General features: G+C 39.7%; 1 protein-coding gene across 1 annotated transcript in view; it reads right to left on the reverse strand.

Annotated features, from left to right (window-relative positions):
- Nucleotides 1-525: 525 nt before the first annotated feature.
- drosha (drosha ribonuclease III) overlaps nucleotides 526-27,316 on the reverse strand; it is a 122,324-nt gene continuing 95,533 nt past the window's right edge. The window contains exons 27-32 of the mRNA XM_015000111.2: nucleotides 25,705-25,846; nucleotides 21,403-21,485; nucleotides 18,699-18,802; nucleotides 16,231-16,323; nucleotides 13,735-13,781; nucleotides 526-875 (exon numbers count right to left, since the gene is read on the reverse strand). Of these exons, the coding sequence (XP_014855597.2) occupies nucleotides 742-875; nucleotides 13,735-13,781; nucleotides 16,231-16,323; nucleotides 18,699-18,802; nucleotides 21,403-21,485; nucleotides 25,705-25,846 (603 nt within the window). The 3' untranslated portion in view covers nucleotides 526-741. The remainder of the gene's footprint in view (nucleotides 876-13,734; nucleotides 13,782-16,230; nucleotides 16,324-18,698; nucleotides 18,803-21,402; nucleotides 21,486-25,704; nucleotides 25,847-27,316) is intronic.

Genomic DNA, 27,316 nt, shown 5'->3' on the forward strand with positions numbered 1-27,316 from the left:
ATCTACAATGAATCTCAATATAAAAAGACTCAACTCCACCACAGATAGTTATTAATATGTCTGCCGTTGTTAAATGGCTGGATCCAGAGGCGTCTGAGCTGGGGAAATTGTTAATTAAACAATCTATAATTAAGATCTGTGAGACAGCCAATTGGATCACAAGTGAGAGGGTAAAAAATATTTTGGTTATTAGTGGATGAGTGGCAAACGTGGAACAGATGGTGACATTGTTAGCAAAATGAACAACTTACCCGTTTCTGTCTCAGAATTACAGATATCAATATCTGTATCGGTCCCAATATTGAAAAAAATTATAGAAAAATTATTTTATATAAGTTGTTAAACTAAAATCAAAGTTGTTTTTCCAGATTTTGACCCAGCTGGTGAAGCTTTTGTGTATTGAAGTGAGCTGTACTGCTGCAGAGTTACCAATAATAGTAACTCAGCTTATTTATGTCTTTTTTTTAAAGGAACAGTTTAAAGTAAATTCTGACCCGGTTTTCTGCATAAGAAAGAAAAAACTGATTTTCATAGCAGAATTTTACAGTTTTATTTAAACATCTCCCATCTTATAAAAACTTATATATTCTAGCTTGTTCTGGTATCTCAGTGGGCCCTGCTGCCGTTTTATTTGTACCTTTCACACATAAAAAGTAGAAAACTGGACATTTGTGGCTTCCTGACTCACCCTAACTCCATCAACCTTCGCTAGCTCTCGCCTGACCGGCTAACGCTTCTCCGTCACTTCCTGGCCTCCGCCGCCGCGTCGTCCGTCTCCTTCTCCTGCCGCTCTCGCTCTCGCCGCATCTCCTTCAGCTCCTGGCGGTACTTCCGCTCGATGAAACGCTTCTGATGAGCCATTTGTGGGAAGTTATCTGGAAAGAGAGAGAGAAGAGACGAGGTCAGCAAATTAAGACAGATTACAGCAGCGACAGTTTTTAAATGAGCCGTTTTCGGTCAGATGTTGCGACTAAACGGCCACTTGTTGGTATTTCCTTACATTGATCCGTTTTGTTTGGTTTCAGCTGATAACTGGGAGATCTGATCGCTCAGTTACAAGTAAAACAACATTAGAGGCAATAAAGCTGAATCTGATGCAATCATACAAAAGTTTCTAAATACCCACTGAAAACCTCAGTTATTCCACCAAATGTTGATTGATGAACACGTAAAACATTCGTGTTGTTTCTTTTCGTTATTTTGACCAATTTTAAATTAATTTCTGCTTGTAATTTCGGAGGCATGTCAGTAGAATAAAAGAACAAAGTTCATTTTACTCAACATTTACGTATAAAAAGTAAAATCAGAGAAACTGAGCATGTAGTTGAGAAAATATGAATGTGTATGAATACATTGCAGATAAAAACAAATCAACAAATTTAAAACATGCAAAAATGATAGTTGATACCAAGTCATGATCAATTAAAAGAGACTCGATAATTTTCATTTGCTTGATTGATCATTTTTCTCTTTTTTATCAAAAGCTGGATGATGAATCTCTTCAGTCTGGAGTTTTGGTCTCAACTATCCCTTTATTTGAAAGATAAATGTGTCTACAGAGACTTCATCATTCATTTTATTTGTAGTTTCTGTTGTTTTCTTTACATATCCTGGATATTTAAAATGTCTTCCAGTTCCACTGTTTAAATGTTCATTAGAATTTAAAGTTTATTGATATTTAAGAATTTGTTCTTGAATTATTAAGCTGTTATTACTTTAAAATGGTCTCAGAAACAATAATATTGTCTCTGAGACCATTTACCGTCCAGTAAAATGTATGGTGGCCTGAGGCAGTGACATGTTACCCCCACAATGAACTGATCTGACTGCATGTTCAAACCCTTAAAAGATGCATTTAAACTTTTGCACAAATCTGCTCATTTCCAAAGCTGACGAATGTTTCCATCTTGGCTTTCGAAAGCAGAAAGAAAAGGCTGCAGATTTGGCTTCACAAACTCGTAGTTTTCCACAGCAAAGTACTGAAAACCCAGATCTGGGTTCCCTGCCTGCTGCCAACTTGGCCGGAGCCGTTTCCAAGTCCGATACGACACATTAAGCCTGCGAGAACAGAACCAACAGGAAGCTCTCCGGGTCAGGACAAGGAGCCGCGCCCCCTCCACACCGCATCGCAGACTCTGAAAACTTCAACGAAAGTTTCCCCAGGCAGATTTGTCACATGCTCTGGTTCTCATTAGGTGCAGAGAAAACGCGGGGGTGGCATTCTCGAGAGGATGTGCTAAAGGGCTAACTGCAGCAATGATAATTATCAGATGAAGAAGAGGAGAAAAAATACAGAAAAAAGAGACAGAAGTCACGGTCAGGCAGGTGAAGAGACTTCCACGCCGTCCTGTGAAATCATCTCTAAAATGTCACATTTTAATGAACGGGAGATTCAGGCCTGGTCTGAGCTGCTTTTTGCATTTTTCAGAGAGTTCAGTGGCTTTTCAGAGGGTCCTAATAACGCTGGAGCTTCAGTAACATCTGAACGCTGCCTGTTCCATCTCATCATGGAGTCGAAACGCGAGCCGAATCTCATCATCTGAGAGGTGAAGCTGATAAATAACTCATTTTAAGTCCAGGTGGGGACGGGGGGGGGGGGAGAGAGAGGGAGAAAAAGAGAGGGAGAGAGAGAGGGGGGGGGAAGAGAGAGAGAGAGAGAGAGAGAGAGAGACAGAGAGAGAGAGACAGAGAGAAAAGTTTACGGACATAAAAAAAGAAAAGAAAATCCACACCTGGTAATTTAAATACAGTGATGGTGAAAAGAAAGTACACCCATGTGATGATGAGGTTTTACTTATACGAACATAATCTGCTCCTAATCGGGTTGAAATCCAACTCCAACATAAAAAATGAATGTAAATGAGAAATATTCCATAAAAAGTTACTAACAAAAGTAACTGATACGAAGTTAACACCTTGTAACTCTTTTCCCAGGATGTAAAGAGTTACAGCTTGAGTGAATAAACTTTGGCGTTCCACAGGGCTCACTACTTGGATCCCTACTTATTTTAAAGTATTTAGTATAAATGTTGCACTCAAAACCCTTTAGGTTTTTGGAGAAAGAATCAACAAGTCTGGATTTTTTAGAAGTATCAAAGCAGAAAGGCTTTTCCTTCAGACGAGAAGATATCGGCATGATCGTAGCGAGATCTCGGGTCCAAAACCAAAAATTTCCAAGAAGGCCGAGAGGCAACAGGTGGTTTGACTTCATTGTTTGACAAAATATATAAACTTTAACTCTTGCAAAAATATGAGCATTAACTAAACAACTTAAATGAAAACCAAAGTTAACTTAATCTGATGCAGAAACACCTGCAGTTTATAAAGTTTCATAAGTTTTTTATTGAAAGAAACGGATTTGGAATCATTTTTCTTTTGCCTGATTTTGTTATTTTGGTCCTTAAATTACCAAAATTTCCACTTAACTTCACATTTTTGGTCTGTCTGATGATGTACTTTTTAAATATTAAGTTTTTGATAATTTGATCAGCTACTCGTTACTTTTTTACTCAGACTTGGAAAAATTCATTTATGGCTACTTTATACTTTTACTTGAGAAGCAGTGCTACCGTTACTGGAGTACACCTTTTGGTTACTCTACCCACATCTGGTTCTAAACTAACTTAAGTACATTATAACTGTCCAAAGAAAAGCTACACTGATAAACCATTTGCATAAATAAATGGCCACAACAAAGACTTTGGTTACATCAGATGTAACATCCAGGATGAAACTTTTGGAACAAATGTCGTTCAGACACATGAAACTAGAAGAAAGACGATTCTTTGGACAAAACCAAACACCTCATACCAAAAAGTCAGGCATGGTAGTTCAGCTACAAAACCAGCTCATCTCATAAATCACTGAGCGAACCATAAACTAAAAGTATTCATGTCTGAAATATGAGATAATCTGTTTCCCAGATGAAGATGGAGCCAAACCGCAGTTCTGGATGTTTGGTTGTGGGCCGAGGTTAAGTAGAAAAACAAAAGGCGGTTGCATAAATAAAAAGGTGAAACGCTCCTAAAGGTCTGGATGTTTCATCCTCCAGACTGAGGATCTGAGGGACCATGTGGGTCGATGTGAACATCCAGACATTTAACAGGAATTAAACCAAACGGGCCATTTGCACATCTGCGAAGGCGCCGCTACTGCTGAATGAGGTAACACAGCAACATATGCTACCAGACAGTTAGCATTATTCCTCTCATTTCTGCACATTCACACCAAAGTTCAAGGTGTGGGGAACGGCTTAAAGTGTTGTTTGGGTTTATTTTTATGACTTTTGGGTGGAAAATGGAATCAAACTTCACAATATATTAGAAATGTAGCTAAATTTTCAATAATTTCAATGTTCATCTTAAAAAAAATACTAAAGTGTGATCGTATAACGGTGTCAACCGTTTTGTAATTGCCTCTTTGTTTAAGGACAATGAGATTATGAAGTTTGTGAATAAAATAGGCAAGATGTTTCACTGTTTCAGTTTTATTTGTTTTTAATGTGAAACTTCAAAGTTATCTGAAATATTTCCTCTAGAAACTGGTGAAGTGAAAGTACCAAAACTACCAACTTCTGGAAGTCAATTCCACCTTCAGGGTTCATAAAGCTGCTCTAGAAATGAGACACGGTATGCGAGACAAGTCGGATGAGATACGTAAACTCAATCAGAATCATTCTGTTAACTTTTGTTATGATTTTACAGCAAAACACCACAAATGTCTGTTGATGCACATTTTACACAAACCATAAATTATGTTAGAAACACTTTGCTGCCATCTAGTGGTCAGGCTGATGCCCAGTTGTGTATGATCAGGCGAATTCACTTTTTTCAGATTTAGAACAATAAAAGCTCCAGATGATTTATGTTAAATAGTTTAGCTTAACGGGCCTACTATCTGTGGCTTTTATAGAAGCAAAAAATTTATATTTTAACATAAAATGGTAATACGAAATGGTAATGTATGGTATAAGCTAGTTCTTCTGTACACTTTTATGCACTGAAATATTTAAAACAGAAGAGCGTTGAATGTTTTTAAAAGTAATTTCATGTTTTTTAGCTTTGCTTCATATCTTGAATTGGTCTCCCTTTTCAACCTGCAGGTTTTTTTGACAAATGCTCTAAACTCTTAATCATCTTTTAAAATGATACATTAGATTTTACACATATTAAACAAAAAATACCTTCTTTTAGGTCCAAGACATTTAATTTTGAAGTAGTGGAGGAAAAAGTGTCTCTTTGAACTGAAAAGTTTGCTTTTTGTGGTATTACTATGGAGTTAATGAATAATTTTATACCTTTATTTAACGGAGATAAATATGGATACAGTTAGCACATGAGGTGGTCTATAAATGATTTATTTAGTTCACTCTAAACAAAATGAATTGTTTAGAGTGAACTAAATCAGATACAAAACACTTGTACTTGTTTTAGTATAACTATATTTACAAAATACACCTGTACAAAAACCGAAATGTAAACCTGATTCCTGGATAACAGCTGAAATAATCCAGGATTATGTTAGTTTTATATATATTTTAAGACAGAGAAATCAACCCCAGCCCATAATGTAGCATCAGTTCTTTAATAAATCGTTCCCGTCGTTGAAAAGTTTTAACCCGGCGGCGGCAGAAGGAGCTGATGGACTTCAGGTGGTTTTCCACTGAGTGTTTACATTACTGTGCGCGGCCACGGCTCGGCTCGATGCGAGGCGTCATGCATGACGGCTGCCCACTGGTTTGAGTCGACTCGCTGAGGATACATTTGACTGTGCAGTTTTTCCAGTCACAACTCGTGACCATGCAAACTAAGTGCAAATTAGAGCTTCAGAGCCTTTTAACAAAGCCTGAGTTTGGCTGAGAGACAGAAGAAATGGGAAAGGAGCGATCTGCAACAAAACCCAAGAAAAACTAAGGATGTTTGAAAACAGAGATTTAAATCGTCATCAAACACAAACCTTCATTTTACTGCATAAAGACTAAATAAGTAAAGGTTTATCCCAAACGTTTGTTTTTATAATTTGAGTATTGGGGTATAAATGTACTGGGATGACTGGTTATGTAACTGGTCGACTTGTTTTGATGAAGCAAAACAATTAAAAGTGGAAAAAGTTACAAGAATTTTTAATGAGATTTTCTGTGATGAACAAACAAAAAGAGGTGAAAACTGTTTTTATGGATGAAATTTATGGAATATAAAAGGATGGATGAAATAAAACTGATGTTTAGACAGATGGATTATAACAGAAACATCAATTATTTTGTCAAACACATCAAAGAAGCAGCTTGGAATCTGGGTGTAGTGATGAACTCAGACCTGAACCTTCAGAGCCACATAAAGACAGTTACAAAGTCGGCCTTTTATCACCTGAAGAAGATTTCCAGATAAAAATTATTAAAACTACCTATGTCTTTATCTCCAGTTGCATTGATTACAGCAATAGATCTGCTTAAAAGGTCAATAAGATGTGAAACGCTGGTTAAAACTAGGAAAATATAACATATAAACAATGTAGACATTGAAAAAGAAACAATCTGACCAAGTATTTTTGTTCTAGTTTCTAGTGGAAATTATCTTTGTACACTTGAAATGACAAAACTAACTTGCAACCAACTTTTGACCAAGAAGTAGGAGCTTGTTTTACTCAATCATTATTTAATATTGATGAAAAAGTTCAACTGGATAAATTTATGACTGTTTTCACATCTTATAAGTGAAAATAGCACTAGATAATAGAACTACCACTTTTTGACAAAAATTAATCATATTTCTTGCTGAAAGTTTACCTTTAACTTAGTTTTCTCTTGTTTCAAGTATGCTGAGATTTTTGTACTAGAAACTAGCAAAAACTTCTTGGTAAGATTTTATGTTTTTGCAGTGTAAAGTCCTTCCACTGGCTTCTGTTAGTTTATAAACCACTGAACAGTTTAGTATCACACCATATTAAAGATCTGCTGATGTATAAAACTTCCAGACCTCTCAGGTCTTCTGGTTCTGGATCCTCAGAACCAGAACCAGAACCAAACAGCATTCAGCTTCTATGCGCCACAAATCTGGAACAAACTTCCAGAAAACTACAAGTTCTTTAAATCTAGACTAAAAGCCACCTGTTTGGATGCTTTGACAATCTAATGTTTAATAATTGGTCACTATAGTGTTTTTATTTTTGAACTGCTCTGCCGTTAAAATGCTAAAACACAAACAAACTTGACTGAAGTTATTAAGTAGTTTTCACCATTTTCTGCAGTCTGAACTCGCTGGAGGAAAACATCTTTAACTGATTTCCAACAAGCAGCCGTACAGAGCTTCACTTGTCTGCAACCTGTTCATGTATTCATAACTCAAGGGCCTCCTATGGTCTATATGCAACACAGTCAAAAAGCACAATTTACATATATTATGCATTCGACTTGTGGAGGGAAAGAAGATGAGTGTTCTCTCTGGTGCAACACTCTAATTTGTCATTATAGAAACAGAGAAAGAAAGTGCGCGATAACAGCGGTATCCCATTAAAAACAGAGGCTGGGAGTAATAAAAACATACATGAACTCACACTGAAACACACACAATCTCCGTCAGCGAGGAAAGCCACACACTGCAGTTAAAATATGGAAATCACCAGCATTTTTCCCAGGGAGATGACTTGAGAATAACCCACTCAAGAGGGGGGGGGAGCTTTGGCCCAATTGCATTGTTTAACATGCAGCACAGGAGCAATCGACAGAAGAATAAGGCAGCAGCAGAAAACACCAGAACGTGTCGGCCGTTGGAGCGAACTGAGGCTTCCCAGCTGTCCGAGGAAAAAGCTCCTTTGAGGAGCGTTTACTTTGCATGCTGAACAGTCATAACACGGTAACTCGCTCAACCCAACTGCAGATTTGGACCCGAATAAAAATGTTCTGCCAAACAGCAGGATGTGAAAAAATTTACTTTGAGGAGTATTTTTACCCTGCTGTACGTTTTTATTGTTACACGAGTGTTTCTGCTCTTGAGTAAAACTTCTGGATTCTCTGCCCAGCAACTGAAGAACAAACATGTTTTAACCAAACATTCACCAGACACACAACAACTTAGACGGCTACTTTTTACCTTTCCTCGAGTAAAAACATGTTGAAGTTTAGCCTCTTAAAGGAGCTCGACACACTCGGTTTGCTTTAGCATTCAGCGCGAACGGAGGCCGTGAGACGACTCCACAACTCTGAGTCTATCACCTCGAGCGCCGCGCATCCGTCAACAGGCCAGCAGCGCGGCTGCATAATGCTGCTGATGAAGGGATTTTCCTGCCATGCCAAAGGGCAAATAAAACCCTGAAGCCAGCGAACAGACGCTGCATACTGTTCTTTACTCTCCTCTTTATCCGCCTGACGCTTTTATCCCGAGATTAAGAGGTTTAGAGGGAACCGAGTAAAGAATGTAGTTCCCCTACAGCAACAAGCTGGATAGAGACTCTTTTCTCCTAGTCAACAGATATTGTATTGTTCAAAAAACAAGCAGCTGCAAGGAAGCAAAACGGAAAAATGAGAGGCGGCGTGTTTTCAGACAATGATCTGAGGCAGCAAAGAATTTGGAAAACCAACAAGGGAGGATAACAGTTGATGTTATGATACTTTTTAGAAGTTATGTTCTGATCTTGCACACAATTTGTGTTGCAACAAGCAAGCTACTATGAGTTAGCATGCTAACTATGCTACACAGCTAGCCCGTTCTTCAGTTTTACTATAGCTTAGCATGCTAGCAGCTTTATATGACCGTGTAGCTCAGATAAAAGACTTTAAAGTACATTTGTACTGTTGTTGTATTAACCTTAAAGACCACTCAGGTCTTCTGGTCCAGAACCGGACATGGAGAAGCCTGGATTTTATAAAACTATCCAGTTGTAACGGTTTAATATGAGACAGATAATCTGTGAAAAAGAAAAAAAATTGAGTTGCCAACCGAAAACAACCAATCAGAGCCAGCAGGAGGGTTTTAGTGCTGTCAATCAACCTTGTGAATGCGCTGCTGAATGTTCTAATGGTGGAGAAACAAATTGCATTTAGAGGAAAACAGTTTATCCTTAACTAGCCTTAGCATTTGTGGCAGGCTATGAAGTGGAGAGCAAAGGGTGGAGGGAGTGAGCACAAGAGTGATTGACAGCGCTAAGACCCTCCTTTTAGCTCTGATTGGTTGTTTTTGACGGAGTTGTATTTCTGAAGTACTGGGAGTTCGATTTTTTTCAGATTATTTGTCACAACGTAATGATAATTTTAATAAATACCAAAAGAAAGCATTTTGGAGTAAGAAGTAGTAAGGAAGTCAAATAGAGGCTCTTCCTCCTTTTACTACAAACTGTATTGTTTATCAAAACAAGCAGGTTTCAAGGACCAAGCAAAGGGAAGACGAGTCTCAGAGCCAGATAAGCAGCAGTTCAATCAGTGAGAACTGAATGATAAATGGTGAAACCGTTTCCATTTATATTTGAAGATCAGCATCAGAAACTGTGAACCGATGACTCCCCAGCCCACCTGGCTGCTCTCAGCTCAATTTGTTTGCACTCATGTTTCCCTACAGTGTGGGCCTTGGTTAACGTTTAATTCTGCCCTGACAGATACAGGCAGGAGACTGTCAAAACGCGAGCCATCAAAGGCGGGAACCAGCCCAAACCGCGGCGCATCGGCCAGAGACGGCACCGAATATCGGCCGGCTTCGGTGTCTTTAATGAGCTCTGAGCTGTCGGAGCGAATACAGTCGTGTCTCCTCACCTTCCTCTCCGTGGGATCCTGTCAGCCAGGAAAAGATCAGCAGCGGAAACACAGAAAAGAAGAAGTTCAATTCTTCTCAAAGTGCTCCTGATACTCGGGGAGGCTTTAAATAAAACATGGAAATGAATCCCGACACGATGCAGGGCGGCGTTTTCGATCAGAGACTTACACAAGGTAGGGCTGTTATACAGCGGGAGTAATGGTGTAGCCAGAACTGCACAGAGGGCCAATAAGACAATCAATGATGAATTACATGACACCGGGGCTAATGTCCTTGATTAGTCTTGCTATGCGAACAAATGAAGCGAGGCCCTTGACAATCACACTGGAGACAATGCGGCTCCAATAGGAGTTGATGTGTTAGGCCGTTCTGCAGCACATGAGCTCAAGTCTCATTATACAAACTCATGGTCAGGAGACGCGCAAATCCTTCAAAAGCATGTTTAAATCCTGATTGTGGCCTTGCAGGCTTATATAAACAGAATCATGTTTGACTATGGAACAAAAGAAAATTTCCTGGTCAAAAATGATGAATCTGGACAGGATTCATGAATAATAATAATAAAAAAACAGCCATTAATTTATGAGTATCCCGTGTCAAAGAATATGGCCTCTTAATAAAGTAGATAAGACCAAATTCCACATCATTTTGTTGGATTAGATTCATTAATATTAGCCTGAATGGTTGTCTTAATCAGAGGCGGACCCAGAAAAATGTACTCAGGTAAGAGTGACACAACTTCAACATATTTTTACGCAAGTAAAAGAAATTACTCTAATAAAAGTTAAAATGTATCAACTTAAGCAAAATTAATATAGTATACTTCAAAATTTAATATGATCAATTATGTAGTTTCTAAATAAACACAAAAGTTATGAGCTAACTTTGCTAGTTCATGACGTAGTTAGCACGCTACAAACAGCATAATAATTAGCAGCTGAGCTAACATTCCTGCTAATTTAAAACTGCATAAGCAGCACTAAAAGTTAGCATGCTAGTCCACAACGCAGTAAAAATGCTATTAACTAGCATGCTAACCTGCTTCATTTTGGCACTAATTACATAATTACTATGCAAAAAATTAGCATGCTAGCTCACAGCAAAGTAAGTCACAAATTAAAACTACAGACTTTAATAAGTTCTTGATATATTAATTAATCGAGTTTAGAGGCAGGTAGCACTACTTCAACATATTTTTACTTTTTAGCATCATGTATTTTAAAGGCCATTTTATAGCTCAACCAGGTAACTTCAGTCTGTATATAAAAAACAAGAAGTTTGATGCTTTGAATTTGGTCTCTGTCTCTTTAAGAAGCTCCTACTCTTCTTCATGATGCCGTTTCAACTGTTTTTATCAGCGTTGGACTGAGAAGTAGTTGCACCAGATGTTTGCTAATTGCTGCTGCCGCTAGTCTGAAGGAGCCGAGAGGGAAAGCCACGGGGTGTAGCAAAAAAATAAATATTTTCCCAGAAACCTACTCAAGTAAATGCAACTGAATAGATGTAATTAGTTACTACCCACTTCTGGTCTGGTCAGGTTTGTGTTTGACGTTTTATTTTGAAATTTAATGTCTTATTTTATGGTGTTCTGAGTCACTAGAAAAACACTCCCACTTCAACATATTGTCGCTTTTCTAAAAATTTTTTCCAAAAGATGATTTAAGCAAAAAAAAGAAGAAAAACTGTGTATGTATATATATATATATATATATATATATATATATCACTGTTCAAGTCGTCACTTTTTAACAAATATAGTTTTCTTTTATAAGAGTGCAGCCATTTTTTAGTCTAGGCTGCAAACTGTAATTAACACTTATTTGGCTAAACCTGGATTTCTTAAAATACAAAAGCAAACAAACGTGTCCTTCAAAGCTAATGTTTTGTTTGTTACATTCCAACGCACCTTTTTCAAAACAGCCTCATTTTTATATTCCAACCACTTCACATGCATAAAAATCTACTTTTATCTCTTCTGCCAACAGTCTGCACTCAATTACAGCGGCTCACAATTTAAAGCAGGTTAGAAATCCCAAAGCTCTCACCGGGAACATCATGTGAAAAAGAGCACATCCTGCTGACAGGTGACTTGTAAATTAGCAGCCTTAAATTAGGTGGGAATACAAAGTCAAACAAAGCCCTTCAACTGGAGGCACTGCACCAAACAAGGGAGTGCTCCAAGAGATGATTTTAAATTAACTGACCTTTTAAAAAGGCATCGCTAATCTAGTCACATGAAACAGCAATTTATGAGGGGGGGAAGTGTTCATTTACTAGCAATGAGCATCTATCAATCTTGGTGACAGAGGAGTACACTGGGGAGAGGGAGGAAGACGGAGGAGAGTGGAGCTTTAGCTCCTGACACGCTAACGCTAATGTTTCATAAAAAGCTAAAGCCTGAGCACACAAACTGCATCAATCACAAGTGGCTGGAGGCCTCATTTAAGAGCAGAGAGAAATCAAAGTCGGACCTCTGCGCCCTCGGCGACTTGCACAGGCCAGCCACGACAAAGCCATTTGTGTTCACCTCCAGCTAATTAGTTGAGAGAAGAACAAATTGTACGTTTGATTAATGAAGTAGTCGCAGAAAGCAACTGATTCCAGTCCAACATGTCCCTCCCAAACACAATCTGGATTCTGCACACATGCATCTGCATACATATGCAGGGAGAGTACGAGGCGGCGGCGCTACACGATGGAAATTGCTGGTGGATGTGTTTGTGAGCGCCGCGTAATTGTAGTTTTACTTGGGAGAGAACGAGATGTCGTAAATGCCTAAAACCCGCCATCTATTCTCCTTAAGTGCTGGTTGATGAAAAGACAATAAGATGAAAAACAGCCAGGGAGGGCAGCGGCTCATCAGGGACGCATCAGACGCACTCCTTCAAATCTGAAGAGCGGCGATGAGTACATGAGAGTCCATCAGGGTGTGAAGAAACATGATCACACAGGGAAAAAAAGGCACAACACAAACTGTGCATCACTGACAGAAACATCCTGCAGGATGATTGATGTGCTCAATGGTGCTTAGCTTCCTGGTTCTCCGTTTCTGGCTCGGCCTCTCGCCGAGCGCTGGGCCGCCCCGCTAACACCCAACAGGGACAGTGCAGCGCCGTCAACACAGAACGACTCAAATGAGACTCAGATAAACATTTAGGGGGTTTTCACACCTCAGTCCGGTAGAATCGGTTCGATTGGGAACCAAAACTGCAACATTTGTTACATTTTCAGCTGCTGTGGTTTTCTTTCACACTGCACCGAGTCAAACAAACCAAACCTTTGAAAAACCAGTTCCCCTCTGAAGAAGACACTGAGCGCAACTTCCTATGTAAATAAAAACAGAGTAGAGCTCTATAGAATCCTAGCGGCTGTAGGATTTCTGAAAGATCACACATTTCTCCCCGGCGCTAGGCTACCATGTTTGATTTGGTTGTATTTACCCAGAATCCTCTGTGCTGTTGTCCACTTCCTGCTTTTGGAGCGGTCCCCAGTCCGCTTGGCGTTCACATATACATTCAAACCGCACCAGAGTTCACTTCAACCAAACTGAGACCAAACTTTGTAGGTTGAACAGAGTTCGATTTGCATTCACACTTTCTCAAACTAATCGGACTGGAGTTCAATTGAAGTGGACTAAACAGTAAAACATTTAGTCAAATTTTAACAGTTCTTTTATATATATATATAAATACAAATTAAAAGAAGTCAGAGGTCTCCTTAGATTGGTTGTGAAACTGACTGCTACTGGAGATCCTTCCTGCCAACCAGAGCAAGTCTTTAAAAATTACTTGGATGATATTGTGATGTGTTATAACAGCATTTAATTTCCATTTGGGATAAATAAAGATTATTTGAATTTGAACATTCCCAGTCTATCAGTCAATGTGTAAGGATGAAGAGCATTAGTATGTAGCAATGGGATCCATCAGAACCAAGACAGACACACTGAGAAAACATCTAAAGGAAAGTGTGTTTGTGTTGCTGAACAACTCACATTTTTCAAGCGCATCCATCGCAGCTCCCATTTCAGCCTGTTGGATGCTGGATTAGAGGGAGACAGAGACACACAGGCAGGGAAGGATTTTAGCATATTCAAAATGGGACTTTCTGAAATTCTGTCAAAGAAAAGAAAAACAGGCCCGGTGCTGAGAGGATTATCAGGAGGGCATTATTTTTATTCTTAGCGCGCCCTTCTGCCTGACAATCACAGGTACGGCAGAGCACCCACTCCGGAAAGCACCGGGCGCCGTTCGCGTCTGCAACTCGGCGCCGTCCTGCGTGTATTATGTTGATCGTAGCCTCAACATCAGAGGTGGCTGGAAGCTTAAATCATGTAAATACGAAAACAGTGCGCGCTCTGAGATTCTGCAAAAGGGACAAACTTATCGCCAGCTTAGAGCAACAGAGACTGCTTTCAAGTGTGGATGGATGGATGAGTGTGTGTGTGTGTGTGTGTGTGTGAGAGAGAGAGGATGAGATGTTTGATGGATTTAGGTTTCATTTCTCGCAGGCTCAGCTGCGGCTTTATCGCCTCCAACCCTGAAAAGGCCGCCGTGTGGAGATTCACTTTCTCTGCTCTGCATGAATACAGGAAGTGGAAACACACAACAACAACAACAAAACAGGTTACACACTGCAAAAACAGAAAATATCAACAAGTATTTTTGGTCTAATTTGTACAACAAATATCTTAGTACACTTAAGATAAAACTACCTTGCAAGTAAACTTTCAGCAAGATCTAGAAACTTGTTTTAAGTCAATCATTAACCTCTTATACCCTCAGGGGGTATAAATAAATTTAAACTTAACATTTTGGGCAAAACCTTTATGCGGAATAGTTTTTGAAAGATCAAAGCCTCTTTTAGCGGATAATAAAAAATAAAAAAAAATTTAAAGGCACGTGGAGCCTTTGTTTACAGAGCGAGCCGAGGTCCCGTGGCAGCTGGACCCACCGGTGGGTCCGTCGGGTTCTAGGGGTTAAAGGGGACCAATTATGCAAAATTCACATTTTGCACATTTTTATAATTTTAGCTTCTAAAAACAGCCTAGGCACAAAAAAAGTCAGTTTTTGACTATAAGTTAATATTACCAAGTAATATTGGTGTCTGGAAAATGAGCCGTTTCAAAACCTCTGGAAAGTAGCCTCACAAATCAGCAGGCGATGCACCGTTACCTAGCAACCACAGCAGAGTTCTGCCGTTACCTAGCAACCCAAGCTGAGCTCCAACACAATTGGTCAGCTGGTTTTACAATGGCTGCTGGAAAAGACAAGTGTTTTGTTGCTGACTTACCATCCAGAAACCACTTGCTGCATTCTAGTTTTTTTTTTGAGGAGGCTCTACTAATGCTTTTCAAAGAGGTACGATTGTATAATTGCGTACCTGTGTGCAGCCACTTTCACGTGCGAGTGTAGATGTTGAGTTTTTGGGCTCATTTGGATTTAAAGTGACAAGACGCCCTAAAACGGCTCATTATGAACTGAGCAAACTGAAATCTTATTACCCAAGAATGATTTTATACAAAAAACGTATTGAACATGTTTTATATAGACCACAGACCAATTCTCACCTGTTCACATTAGAATAATAGGCCAACTTTAGTATAATCCTGCAGATTATTTCACTCATAGTAAGACATTTTCCCCATGCTGTCAGTGAAATAATCTACCAGTGAAACATGTTTTTAAAATCAACATTAAAAATGATTGATTTAAACAAGCTCCACATTTGTTACTTATAAATTAGTTTTGTTTTATTTCAAGTGTACCAATATGTTTCCACTTGAAACTAGACCAAAAATACCTGATAATATTTAGATTTTTTGCAGTGTAGACGGACGGTGAAAAGCACAAACGCTCTGCTTCGCCTCCTGCTGCGGCCGCAGGAATCCCGGGTGCAGCGTCGCCTCGCCGCATTCGCTTCTGAGCAGCAAAGTGATATTTTCATAACAAAATTTATGTCAAATCAATAATGAATTGATTCATTTTCATTGTGCATAATGTCTCTTTCCCAATAGAGCTGAGCTTAATTGCTATAATAAACGGCATCAATACGGCGAAGCCATTATTCTCATCCCATTAGTAGAGCACTGAGAAGGAAAGCAGCCGGTTGTTGTTGTTGGATATTTTTATTCTTATCACAGTTTTCTAAACGTTTTTCATGTCAGAACTTTGTCACCTGTTAGTTTAAACCATCAAAACCAAAGTTTACTGCAAGTTTAAGACGATATTTATGGTCTACAGGAAGGATCAAGGTTTCGACAGTTTTCCAGAGTTTCCAGACGTTTGAGTGTTTTAAAATATAAACATTCATGAACTTGTGAAAGGATTAAATGTGAAACCTTCAAACGAGAAGCAAGAAAGAAAAACGTGACAAAGGAGAGATGGAAAAAGAAAAGGATACAAAGGAGGAAGGGAGCATAAAAAGAAGGAATAAATGTTTACAGGATGAAACTGGGATTATTAACTGGGAATGAAGGGATTTTTCTCACCTGGGGCCTTTGCCGCAGCCGATGCGTTCTCCTTTGAAGTAGACGGCGACCGTGTAGGTCCGGGCGTGCGACGGCCCGACCGTCTGCAGCGTCCTGCAAACAACAGGAACAAAAAACAAGCATGAGTCCAGGAAATCAATCTGAAGCAGAGAGAGATTCCCTTTTCCCAACAAGCAAACGGTTTGAGCTGCTGACAGAAACGGAGAAAAGAAGCGACTCGTTAACAGATGATCCTCGTTTAGCAGAAAAGAAACAGCGACTCCGTTTCATTCCTGCAGGGACAGCAGCACAAACACGCTGCGACTCGGCTGAATTATTCACAGCGTTTACTTATTTCAACGGCTCGATCCATTTTTAATGCCGTCTGTCAATTATGATGGCGGAATCAATAATGCAGCGAGAGCGAGGCGGAGCAGAGCAGAACTTCCTGTTTAACAGGAAGTACTGACGGCCTGCTGTGAGGGAGCGGATCAGCCTCTCCTCTGGTCCTCCGTCTGACTCCCGACCTTTGACCTCTGAGAGGAGAGTCAGCTGGAGGTCAGAGAACATCAACAGAATCAAGTTTTCCAGGAGATTTTTTAGAAAACAGAGGAAATTACAGAGATTAAAAGACTAAATAAACCACAGGAGAGGGAGGGAGGGAGGGAGGGAGGAAGGGAGGGAGGAAGGAAGAAAGGAAGGAATGAAGGAAAGAAAGAAGGAAGGAAGGAAGGAAGTAAAAAAGAAAATCAGAGAAAGATGAAAGAAAGGAAGTACAACAAGGCAGGAATAGTAGGACAGAAGGAAGGAAAGGAGTAAAGGAAGAGAAAAAGAAAATTATGAAGACAGAAGAAAGGAAAGAAGTAAAACAAGGATGGAAAGACTGAAGTAAAATAGGAAATTGAGGTAAAGACAGAATTAAATGGAAAAATTAGGAAAAATTGAATAAATGAAGTAAAATAAGTAAAATAAGGAAGAAAGGAAAATAAAAAGCCTCATAAATCTTTGACTTGACTTCCATATTTTTCTAGGAAGTGAAGGAACGTCTTCACATCGACCTGCAGAGGTCAGGCTGCCTCAGCAGGAAGTCAGGATTACCCGACCGGTCTCTGCGGAGCGAAGCTCGCTCCGGCTAAATCGGTGAAACTCCTCCCGCCGCGGCGCTCCGTTCGTTTCTGCTTGGCGTTCCCGCGGGCGACGGCGCGCTGACTGCGCGCTGACTGCGGCTGGAGAGACGCGCCGTGTCAGAAACCAACAGAAGCAGGAGGAAAAATAAAGCTGAAAAGACGCGCGGAAAAACACGGAGCGGGACAGAAGGAGCCGATTAAACACTGGACATCAACGCGAACTTCTGTCTCCATGCCGACCTCCCCTTTTCTCTCCAATAAAGGCCGTTTCTACGTCTCTATGGCAACAAACGCAGCATCGTGGCGGCCGTCCCAAGTCTTTTATCAAGCTCGACTTCTTGTTGAATGAGAGGTTTCGGCGGCCATGTTTATTTATCACGACAGCGACCTTCAAACCGGAGGTCAGAAACGTTCTGGGACCAGCAGCAAAGAACGGAGTCCTGCAGGAAAACAGATTTTACTTTTCTAAAGTGAGCAAAATAACAGGTTAAACAGCAAAGCTCTAATTTAAAGGGAAACCCAGAAATTTAAGATTTTTAATGACAGATGTCATAATTATGGGTTTTTTACTTTTGGACAGCTGATATGATGCGTAATTGAAAAACACTTTGTAACAGTTTATATCTCACTAAACAGCTTTGGCAGGTTTTACCAACTCAAATTTAAGACTTTTTAAGACCACTATAAATGAAATTTAAGACCTATGTTACAACTGTAAATTATATATTTTATGATGCTGTCGCACTAAGCCTGGAGTTATAATATAAACCTGCACTTACCTGTGACAGACACAAAAAAAAACAACTAGCGAGGTCACATTAGCAGCTAGTTGGCTAATATTGTGAAAAACTTTTTAAGTACTGCATTACTTTAAGGAATGCTAAGGCTTAGATTTACATTTATCCAGAAATGCCACTAAAAACTGTTTTTAGAAACATATTACATGTTTTAATTTAAGCTTTGATAAGAGTTTATTTTAAAAATAGTTCAAAATTCAACATATGAAAGATTTGATGGCTAATTTGGACACAATTTCTCCAAAACTCTTAGCTGAAATTAGCTTAGGAAAAGAGAAACAGGGCTTAAATTTATTCATTTCTTAAAAACTATTTAAAGTCATTTTATTAAAAACGACAATAAATCAGTGACATAAAAATAAAATGTATTAAATTCTGAGTTGCTGGCAGCTAGCACTGGTTAGCATTTTTAAAAATGTGTTTATTCCATAGTGAATTGTGAGGGAACACGCTCAGACATTGTTTCTGCGAACAGTTTGACGGTAAGTGGCTCAGAATAGCATCACAGCTTGCCTCGAACAGCTCGTACGTACGCGGCGCGGCCCTGACTTCTCTGAGCTCTTACTTGTACAGCGGGATGTCGGGCTCCTTGCCCTCCGTTCTCAGGGTCAAACAGCACTGCTGCAGCTGAGATTTGGGGTCGTTCCAGTCCTGGTTCAAAATAAACTCCTGCAACACACAAACCAGAGACAGGCGCACTCATTTCATTTCGATCTGTTTTTCCTTTAAAAGCCATTTCTTTGAGAGAATCAGTGTGCTGAAAGTTAGGACCCCTCTCCTTTGGCTCTTGCTTTTATTTCATTCCCGCCATCCCAGCGCTTTTTATAAAGCTCCCCCTTTTGGACTCACTTATTTGCTCGCTCTCAGACTGGCTCTCCGTCTGTGTCTTCACAGTGGGTACAAATCACAAGCTACTTAAGACAAAAGCCAATCCCCGGCCAGAAATAAAAAGTGTCTGGGAGTCTCCCAGGTGTGCAGCCCTGATACATTTTTCCTATCCAAGTGGGACTTCTAAAAGCCCTTCCATTAACAGGGAAGCAGCCTTGTCATAAAAAGGCAGACTTTGAATGCAGAACTGTCTGCTCCTATTAATTTTCTACAAAGAGTGCTTCTGCTGCTTGTGCTCCCTTGCTCTCGCTTTGCTCTCCATCTCTGCTGGTCTTGATTTTTTTTTCCCTCCATCCAACTTTCCCCCATCTCTTTCTGCAAAAACATGGAAGCTTACCAAGTATTTTTGGTCTAGATTTTTGTGAAAATATCCCAGTACAGTTGAAGTAAGACAATAATTCCTTAAAGTTGACCTGGTGTGCTTCCTTGAACAGGTTAGGATAGGTCTGCAGGCGATGCAAAACATTTTTTGGCACAAAATCATTCTTAGATAATCAAATTTTAGTCAGAATGAGATGTTTTAAAGTGTCCTGTCACTTTAAATCTAAATGAGCTGCTGCTGGCCACACCCAAAAACTCAACGTTTACTATGACATGTGGAAATGGTTGCAAACAGATGCACAATTATACAACCGTACATCTTTGAAAAGCAGAAGTGGAGGCTCCTGCACAAAAAACAAGAATGCAGCAAGTGGTTTCTGGATGGTAACAACAACAACACACTTGTCTTTTCCAGCAGCCATTGTACTGCGCATACAGAGGTTAAACCAGCTGACCAAACCTGCTGGAGCTCAGCTCTAGACTTTACTAGGCTGGACTTTGCTGGGGTTGCCAGGTAACGGGCAGAACTCAGCTGATTTGTGACGTTAAATTCAGAAAGTTTTTGAAACTGCTCATTTGCCAGACACCAAAAACGTGAACTTATTTGTTGCCAAAAAAAGTTTTAAAAGCAGTTGAGACTAGGTCTGAAACGATTCCTTAAATGATTCGAGCACCTCGATTACTAAAGTTCCTTGAGGAAAATTTATCAGCCTCGAAGCTTCGTTAAATTATCTTTTATTATGTAGCGGACCGTTTTCCGCCAGGATCATTATTTGATTCCTCGGATGATCGTAAAAGTATTCTATAGAGAACTCGATTACTAAAATATTATTTTACAACAGCTCTAGTTGAGACCCAAACGGAAATACAAAAATGTGCAAAGTGTGAATTCTGCACAAAAAGACCCCTTTATTTTTCATTGATAAAAAAATAATAGTTCCACTGGCAGATTGTTTTAAGACATTTTCTCTTGTTATACATGAATCTGCCAGTGGAATTAGTACTTTGTAATCAATATTGAGGAATTATTGACTCAAAACAAGCTGATAAATCTTGCAGCAAAATTACTTGTGTTAGTTTTGTCCTTTTTCAAGTGTACCATGACATTTGCAGCGGAAACTAAACTAAAAATACTTTTGTGTTTTTGCAGTGCTCCTGGGTGGTGGGAGGGTTCCACGCTCCTTCAGCGTGAAGCAGAGGAATTCTGATGTTTGGAAATGAGCACAAAGCCCACCTCTGCTGCAGAACAAGCCACTCCTGCTGCAAAATGCACTTGTGCAAGCCCCTCGATATGCATCATCACACGGCGCAGCACAAAGGAGGGAAAAAATATGGCAAGGTTGGCTCTCTATTTCCATCTAAATTGGATGAAGCAGCACAGTGTGCGACGCCGTCTTTCCACAAGGCTGTGTAAGGAGACGTGCTGGCTGTTTCACAACTTTTCCTCTTGGATGTGGAAATGAGGTGCTCTCTTGTAGCGACCATGACGCAAAGCTCAGCTCCTCCAGAGCTGAAGATTCTCCCTGGAGAGGCACACCAAGACAGCAATTAGCATGGCATATCAGACCGCTGCAGCAGCCTCACAAGGAGAGGTCCAGGCTGTGCGGGTTACTCGCCGTGTGTGTATGTGTGTGTGTGTCTGATAGTTCTGCAAGCAAGTGCGCAATCTGGGGTGTTTTCTCTCTAAATTTGGACTCGGGGCACTTGAGGATAAAAAGCCGATCTGGCCGCAGGAGTTCTGAAACACACTCGACTTCCTCTGCCGCACTCCTTAGATCAATAGCCAAACGCTGATGAGCAGCAACAACACCCCGACGCATGCATCTCTGCAACGGCTGCGCTTTCCATTAAAAGTCGACTGGAATAGCAGCGCGAGCCGCCATTATGAGAGGCATTCGAGAGCCAAGCACCACTTCAGGGCCCCTGCATCGATCAGGGCCCGGCCATTAGCTCCCTCCTCATCATCATCATCTCCTCGGCGCTTTTCTCTCCTTAAGGTGCCCTGCTCGGCAGCGCATTGATCAGGCGCGGCCGCTGAATGGCCATCGATAGGTGCTCACCTTCAGCCGAGGGAAAAAGCAGACGTTCATGAAGGTGTGAACGTACTCCAGGTCTTTGTCGATGTAGAGAGCCGCGATGAAAGCTGCAACAACAAAGAGAGCACTTATAAAAAAGCAATAGAAGAAGAAAAAAAGAAAGCAAGGTAGCCGGTGAACAGTTAAGAACGTGTTCTTAACAAAAGGCTTCTAGTTCTACTTCTGAGGTAAATGAAAGCTAAAAACCCAGAAGGCGTTCGGCAGCAGACTGGAGTTTAACGTAAACATTTTGAAACAAGAACCAGGTGTGCACAGGATTTTAGCAAAGTAGCTGCAGTCAATTTTAAGACTCTTTAGGTCGTTTTCAATGCCACCCCGAATTAAATACACAAGAAAACTATAAAGAAAGGAGAGGCATATGTCCCTTAACTTAGTGCAAAGGTTAAAAGTTTTTATGCACAGAATGTATCCAGCCTCGTATGTTGAAAAGTTTGGCATCAGAAGTGACCCAGAGAGTTGTTTATGCGAACAAATAAATCTGCACTGAAAGGGTTCGACACACAGGAGGCTCAAACTGTTGCCTGACAGAAAAGATAAAAACTACAAAACAAGATAAAACAGTTTCCCTTTAACTTTACACTCATTTAAGATTTTTTTATCCTGGAAAATGCTGCAGAAAAACAACACACACACATATATATATATATATATATATATATATATATACATTTTTTTTGTTTTTTGTTTTGTTTGTTTTTCTTCAATTTAACCAAATCTTACTAAGTATTTTTGTCCTGCTTCTAGTGCAAATATCCTGGACCACTTTAAGACAAAACTAACTTGCAAGCAACTTTTCAGCAACAAAAAGTTGAAAGTGAAATAATCTCCATGTGGAACTAGCACTTTTTCACTAAATATTAAGGAATTATTGACCTAAAATTAGCTCCCATTTCTTGTGGGAGTTTAACTTGCAAGATAGTTTTGTTTTATTTTAATTGTACTAAAGTATTTCCTTCAGAAAATAGACAAAAATACTTGGTCAGATTGTGTGTTTTTTGTAATGTAATGCTAATTGTGGTGTTTTAATGCATATTAATATGTATTTGTGGCTTGAACTGTTAAAATAAGCAGCTATACGTGTTTTAGACTGGATCTAAAGTATCTGTTGATTTCAGTGATTTGTCTTGAATTTCTGTAAACTGACGGCTCTCTGCTTCCCTTCAACAATCCAACAATTATTGACTACTCTCTGCTGATCCATCCCATAAAGTTCTATTAAAACACACTGAATCTTGCGGCTGTAACATGATAAAAGGTGGAAAGGTTCAGGGGTATTAAACTGCCAGGCAGCCCTCTTTAAGATGAAACTGTACGTCAAACTGCAGCGCTTCCAACCCAGCTGAAAAAGATTTCAAACGTAAGCAGAGGTCATGCGGTGTCATCTTCATCTCTCTGCGGTGCCTTTTGTTTCCCCATTTGCCGCCGCCGCATTCACTCATCTCAGCGGCTAAGACAGCAGGACACGAAGAAGGAATAATAGGTAATATTTCAGAGGGGCCAGTAAGGGGCCTGCTGCCGCCTCGGGGCGCGACTCTTCATATAGAGAAGAGCTGAAATCATTTCCAACGCTGCCCTTTCCACTTCCTCCCGTGTCATCAACTCTGCTCAAGCCCACAGAAAAAATAAATAAAAAATAAAAAATCTGAGCGATGATTTGAAAGGCAAATGATATGAATCACAGTTGGGTTTTTCATCATTCTGGAAGTGTTTATTCCCAACTTCCCATATGCCTCCGTCCCAGTTTGCTCTCTTTCTGTTGGCCTAACGCGGACGCGTCGGCTCCGTCCCAATAAGAGACATATTTACTTGTGTTATTCATCTTTTAATCTGGACAGACGAACAGTCTTTTCACTCTGGGCTTCAACTCAAGTGTAGGTTTGGCAGAGATGAGAAGAAATCTTTTTGTCTTTATTGGGATATTGGTGTAAATAAAGCTCCATGTGGCCCAATCAGTTAAGATGTTTGAAAAGCTCTAAAATTAATTCATCTTTTACTGGAGAAGAATTAGCGAGAAAATTTAACAATTTCAGTCAATTTCTTCAAATATGGAAAAAACATCAGGTTAAAAAACAGGATTTTAAACGTCCAACCATTTAGTATTGATGTTTGCATACAATGGTGTTCAAAGTGGGGGTTGGGAGCCATTAGCGGCCCTTAGACTGATCTTTAGCGGCCCTGCTGACCATGAGATCAAATAAATTAAGACAAAACTACAACTTTTAAATTAAATTTTACGCATTAAAACGTTAAATGCAACAAAAAATTATAATTTGCCAGGCTTTCTGTTTTCTTTCTGTTGTCATGGTAACTAGAACCACATATACTCATTGGCCTGTAGGGTAAGGTACAGATCGGCGCACACAAATCTACTTTTAATTGCTGTAAACTGCAAAAACACAAAATCTTAAAAAGTATATTTGTCTTATTTTCTAGTGCAAATATTGTATTACACTTGAAATAAGACAAAACTAACAAGTAACTTTTTTTTGCAAGAAATAGGAGCTTATTCTTAGGTCAATAATTCCCTAAAGGTTCAAGTTCCACTTTCAGTTATTACAAGACATTTTCCCATGTTATAAATAAATCAATTATTGACTTTAAACAAGCTCCTGCTTCCTGCTGAAGTTACCTACATGTTAGTTTTGCCTTTTTTCAAGTGTAATAAAATATTTGCACAAGAAACTCGACAAAAACATTTGGTAAAATTTTGTGTTCTTGCAGTGCATTAAAACTCAGATAAAAATACAGCAAGTGTTTTCAAAATAAGACTAGCAGCTAACTTGTTTCAGATTTCTTCGATCAAGCTCAGAATATCAAGCAAACTGGTTGGATCTACAATCAGATTCCTACAAAACAATAAAATTAGATTATTTTATTTGTTTAATTAAAATAGCTTATTGTCTAGTAGCATAATAACTTATTTGGTGATTTTAGTTTTTAAAAATGATATTCTGGCCTTGGAGTCAAAGTCTGGAGCTCCTGAATGCTCCTAAATAATCCTGTTTCTTTGCTATTATTATACTGAGCCTGCGTCTTACATTAAAGTCTGAAGTTTGCAACAACAGCTCCATGTTATGGGAGAAACAACATGACTGAAAAAACAAAACAGTGATTGATTAATTTCACCTGTCTGCCAGGGAGCTGGCAGCTCGGTTTACATCCCGCAGTGAGGCGCTGACCTCGGCATCCCATCAAAAATAATACAGCAGCCTAATGATCCCAGAAAGTTGTGATTATCAGAAGCTGTGGTCCAGCGCAGCCTGCAGGACAAACCGTAATGTCCCTTAATGTTGTTGCTGCTATTTGTTCACTCCTGGGAGGTTTCTGAAGTTACTGGACCGGACTCTGGTTCTGAGTTTGAGGGTAAAAACGTCACACATGGTGACGAGAACCAGGATTTAATCAGCCTGATTCGACTGATGTGACGTTTGAAACATTCAACTCGTTGGTGAAAACAACTATTAGTCGATGTTATTTAGAGAAGAACTGAAAATATAAAAGATTTCTTCTGTTTCTTCAGGTCAAACTGCTTTTAGTGATAAAAACACAATAAGTATTGTTTTTAAAAGCGAACTATTATGCTTCCTTGAACAGTTTAGGACAGGTGTATAGGCTACACAAAATATGTAAAAAATTTTGCACAAATTTATTCACAGAAAATGAGATTCAAAATTAGCTGTTTTAGGGTCTCTGTCACTTTAAATCCCGATAAGCTCCTGCTGGCCAAACCCGCTGACTCAAAGTTTACAGCCGCTCGTGAAAATGGCTGCAAACAGATGCGCGATTATACGACCATATGTTTGAAAAGCAGAAGTGGAGCCTCCTGCACAACCAACAAGGATACAGAAAGTGGTTTCTGGATGGTAAGTCAACAACAAAACTCTTGTCTTTTCCAGCAGCCATTGTACAGCAGTAAAACCAGCTGACCAATTGTGCTGAGGCTCATCTTGGTTGCTAGGTAACGACGCACTACCGCTCAAATGTGATTCAACAAAAGGTTGTTTTTAGAAGTAGAAAGCAGGAAATTACATATTGTTGCACCAACTGTTTTGTACGTTCTTGAAATGGAGTAGAGAGAGCCACACGAAACTCAACCTAGGGGCAGTTTGGCAGGTTTTTTTGTGGTCTTATCACATTTAACATCTATTTAAGGCTCAATAACTGTACAAAAAAAACATTAATGAGTCGTCCAGTTCAACTAAATATCAAAATGGCAGCACTGATTGGTTTTCTATGCATAGGCTGAGATTAAAGAAATGAACGTACACTCCAACAGGTCAGCCAGAGTCTTTGTGCGAAGCGCGACGGGCCGTTTGGTTTTGTCGTTGGTGATGGCGAACTCCTGCATGCCCAGCTCTTCTGCCACTTTGGCCTGAGTCCGGTTGTTCACCAACGAGCTGCGGAGAAGCTGCAGGGAAACAAAACAAACAGGAACTCATGTCGTATCCGAGCAGCAAGGTGAGCATCACTCACTACATGGGGAGAAAGAAGAAAAAAACCAAAGAAGAAGTCGATAAAAAGCATGAAAATGGAGGGGAACGTGGAATAATTCATGCAGAGAAAATGTTTCAGTCTCTTAAATATTACATCGTGACTTGGAGCGGAGCGGATGACAACATGTTCGACTTGTTAGGGTGCATTTAAGTCTCTAAAAGAAACACACAAACATGGTAAATATAGCCACGAGATGCAGAAGGGAGCAAATGGAATGAAACGAGACTCGTATGAGTTCGTCTTGCTGTGATATGCCCTCATTTTTATTTTATTTTATTTTACAGCACGCACCCAACCTCGACTGAAGTGGCAAAAATAAAAAAATAAAAACCAGACACCAACACTAGTTGAATGGGCACTTTTTATCCCGATTCAAAATCCATTTCAGATGCGCCCCATGTTGACTCCTGGGTATTGCTCCAAGCTTTCAGCCTTCATGAAAGCTTGCTGCATGGAGGCTTTTATACAAATGACGTCAAACAAGAAATATCTGCATGTGCTGGGATGCATGGATGCTTAGCGCTATCATGTTAACCCCCGAAAAAAACTTATTTTTATACTTCACTTATTTCTTCCTACTATTTAATTAGGTGGAGTTATATGACATCGTTTAAATGTAAAAGTTGGTTTCCCACTTTTACATTCGGTGAATGGCAGTTTAACCGGATTGTTAAGGATCCTTAAGACATTAACCAAAAGTAATTAGTAGTCCTGTTTGAGGATTTTAAATGGTTTTATACACAAACGTATCAAAAATAACCAAATTCTACTATGGAGATCAGTTAAGAGATAAAATAGACAAAACAGGACTCATCAAGTTTTAGGATATAAAATGCAGACTTATCCACTCCAGCCATCGAGTGGACAAGTCTGCTGCCTGACTGCACAGTCAGCAGTTTTATAATATCCTTTATTAATCTTTATTAACAGTAAAAAACTCCAGTCTGTTTTTCACTGACCATTTTTGATTCAATGCTCGTGATTGAAGCGAAGTGAAAACGTGACAACCTGTGTTTCTTTTATGCTTGTGTCCTGACGAGACGCTGAGTCAAAATAAGGCTGAAATTTTCACCTGGATGCAGCTTTTCTCCTGTCTGACAAAGGAGCTGCAGATAAAGGCCTGTTTGTTATTGAAAAGCGGCGAACAGTTTGGTCTCGTGACAATACCCATCACATGGAGTACAGTAAACACACTTTCTGTGGAGCGAAATGCGGAAGGAGGTGGAAGTATAAAAAATAACCTAAAAAAACAAGATGAAATCACTGAAAACTAACTCATTTAGAAAGAAGGCAGCAGAAACACAAAGTAAAGATGGGAAAATGGATGAAAATGGATGTCTGTGGGTGGGAAAATGAAATGAAAGCCTTGTAAGGAGTGTGGGTG

Source organism: Poecilia mexicana, unplaced genomic scaffold (assembly GCF_051168715.1).
Source record: "Poecilia mexicana isolate PSO_F unplaced genomic scaffold, ASM5116871v1 scaffold_20, whole genome shotgun sequence".
NCBI classification, from domain to species: domain Eukaryota; kingdom Metazoa; phylum Chordata; class Actinopteri; order Cyprinodontiformes; family Poeciliidae; genus Poecilia; species Poecilia mexicana.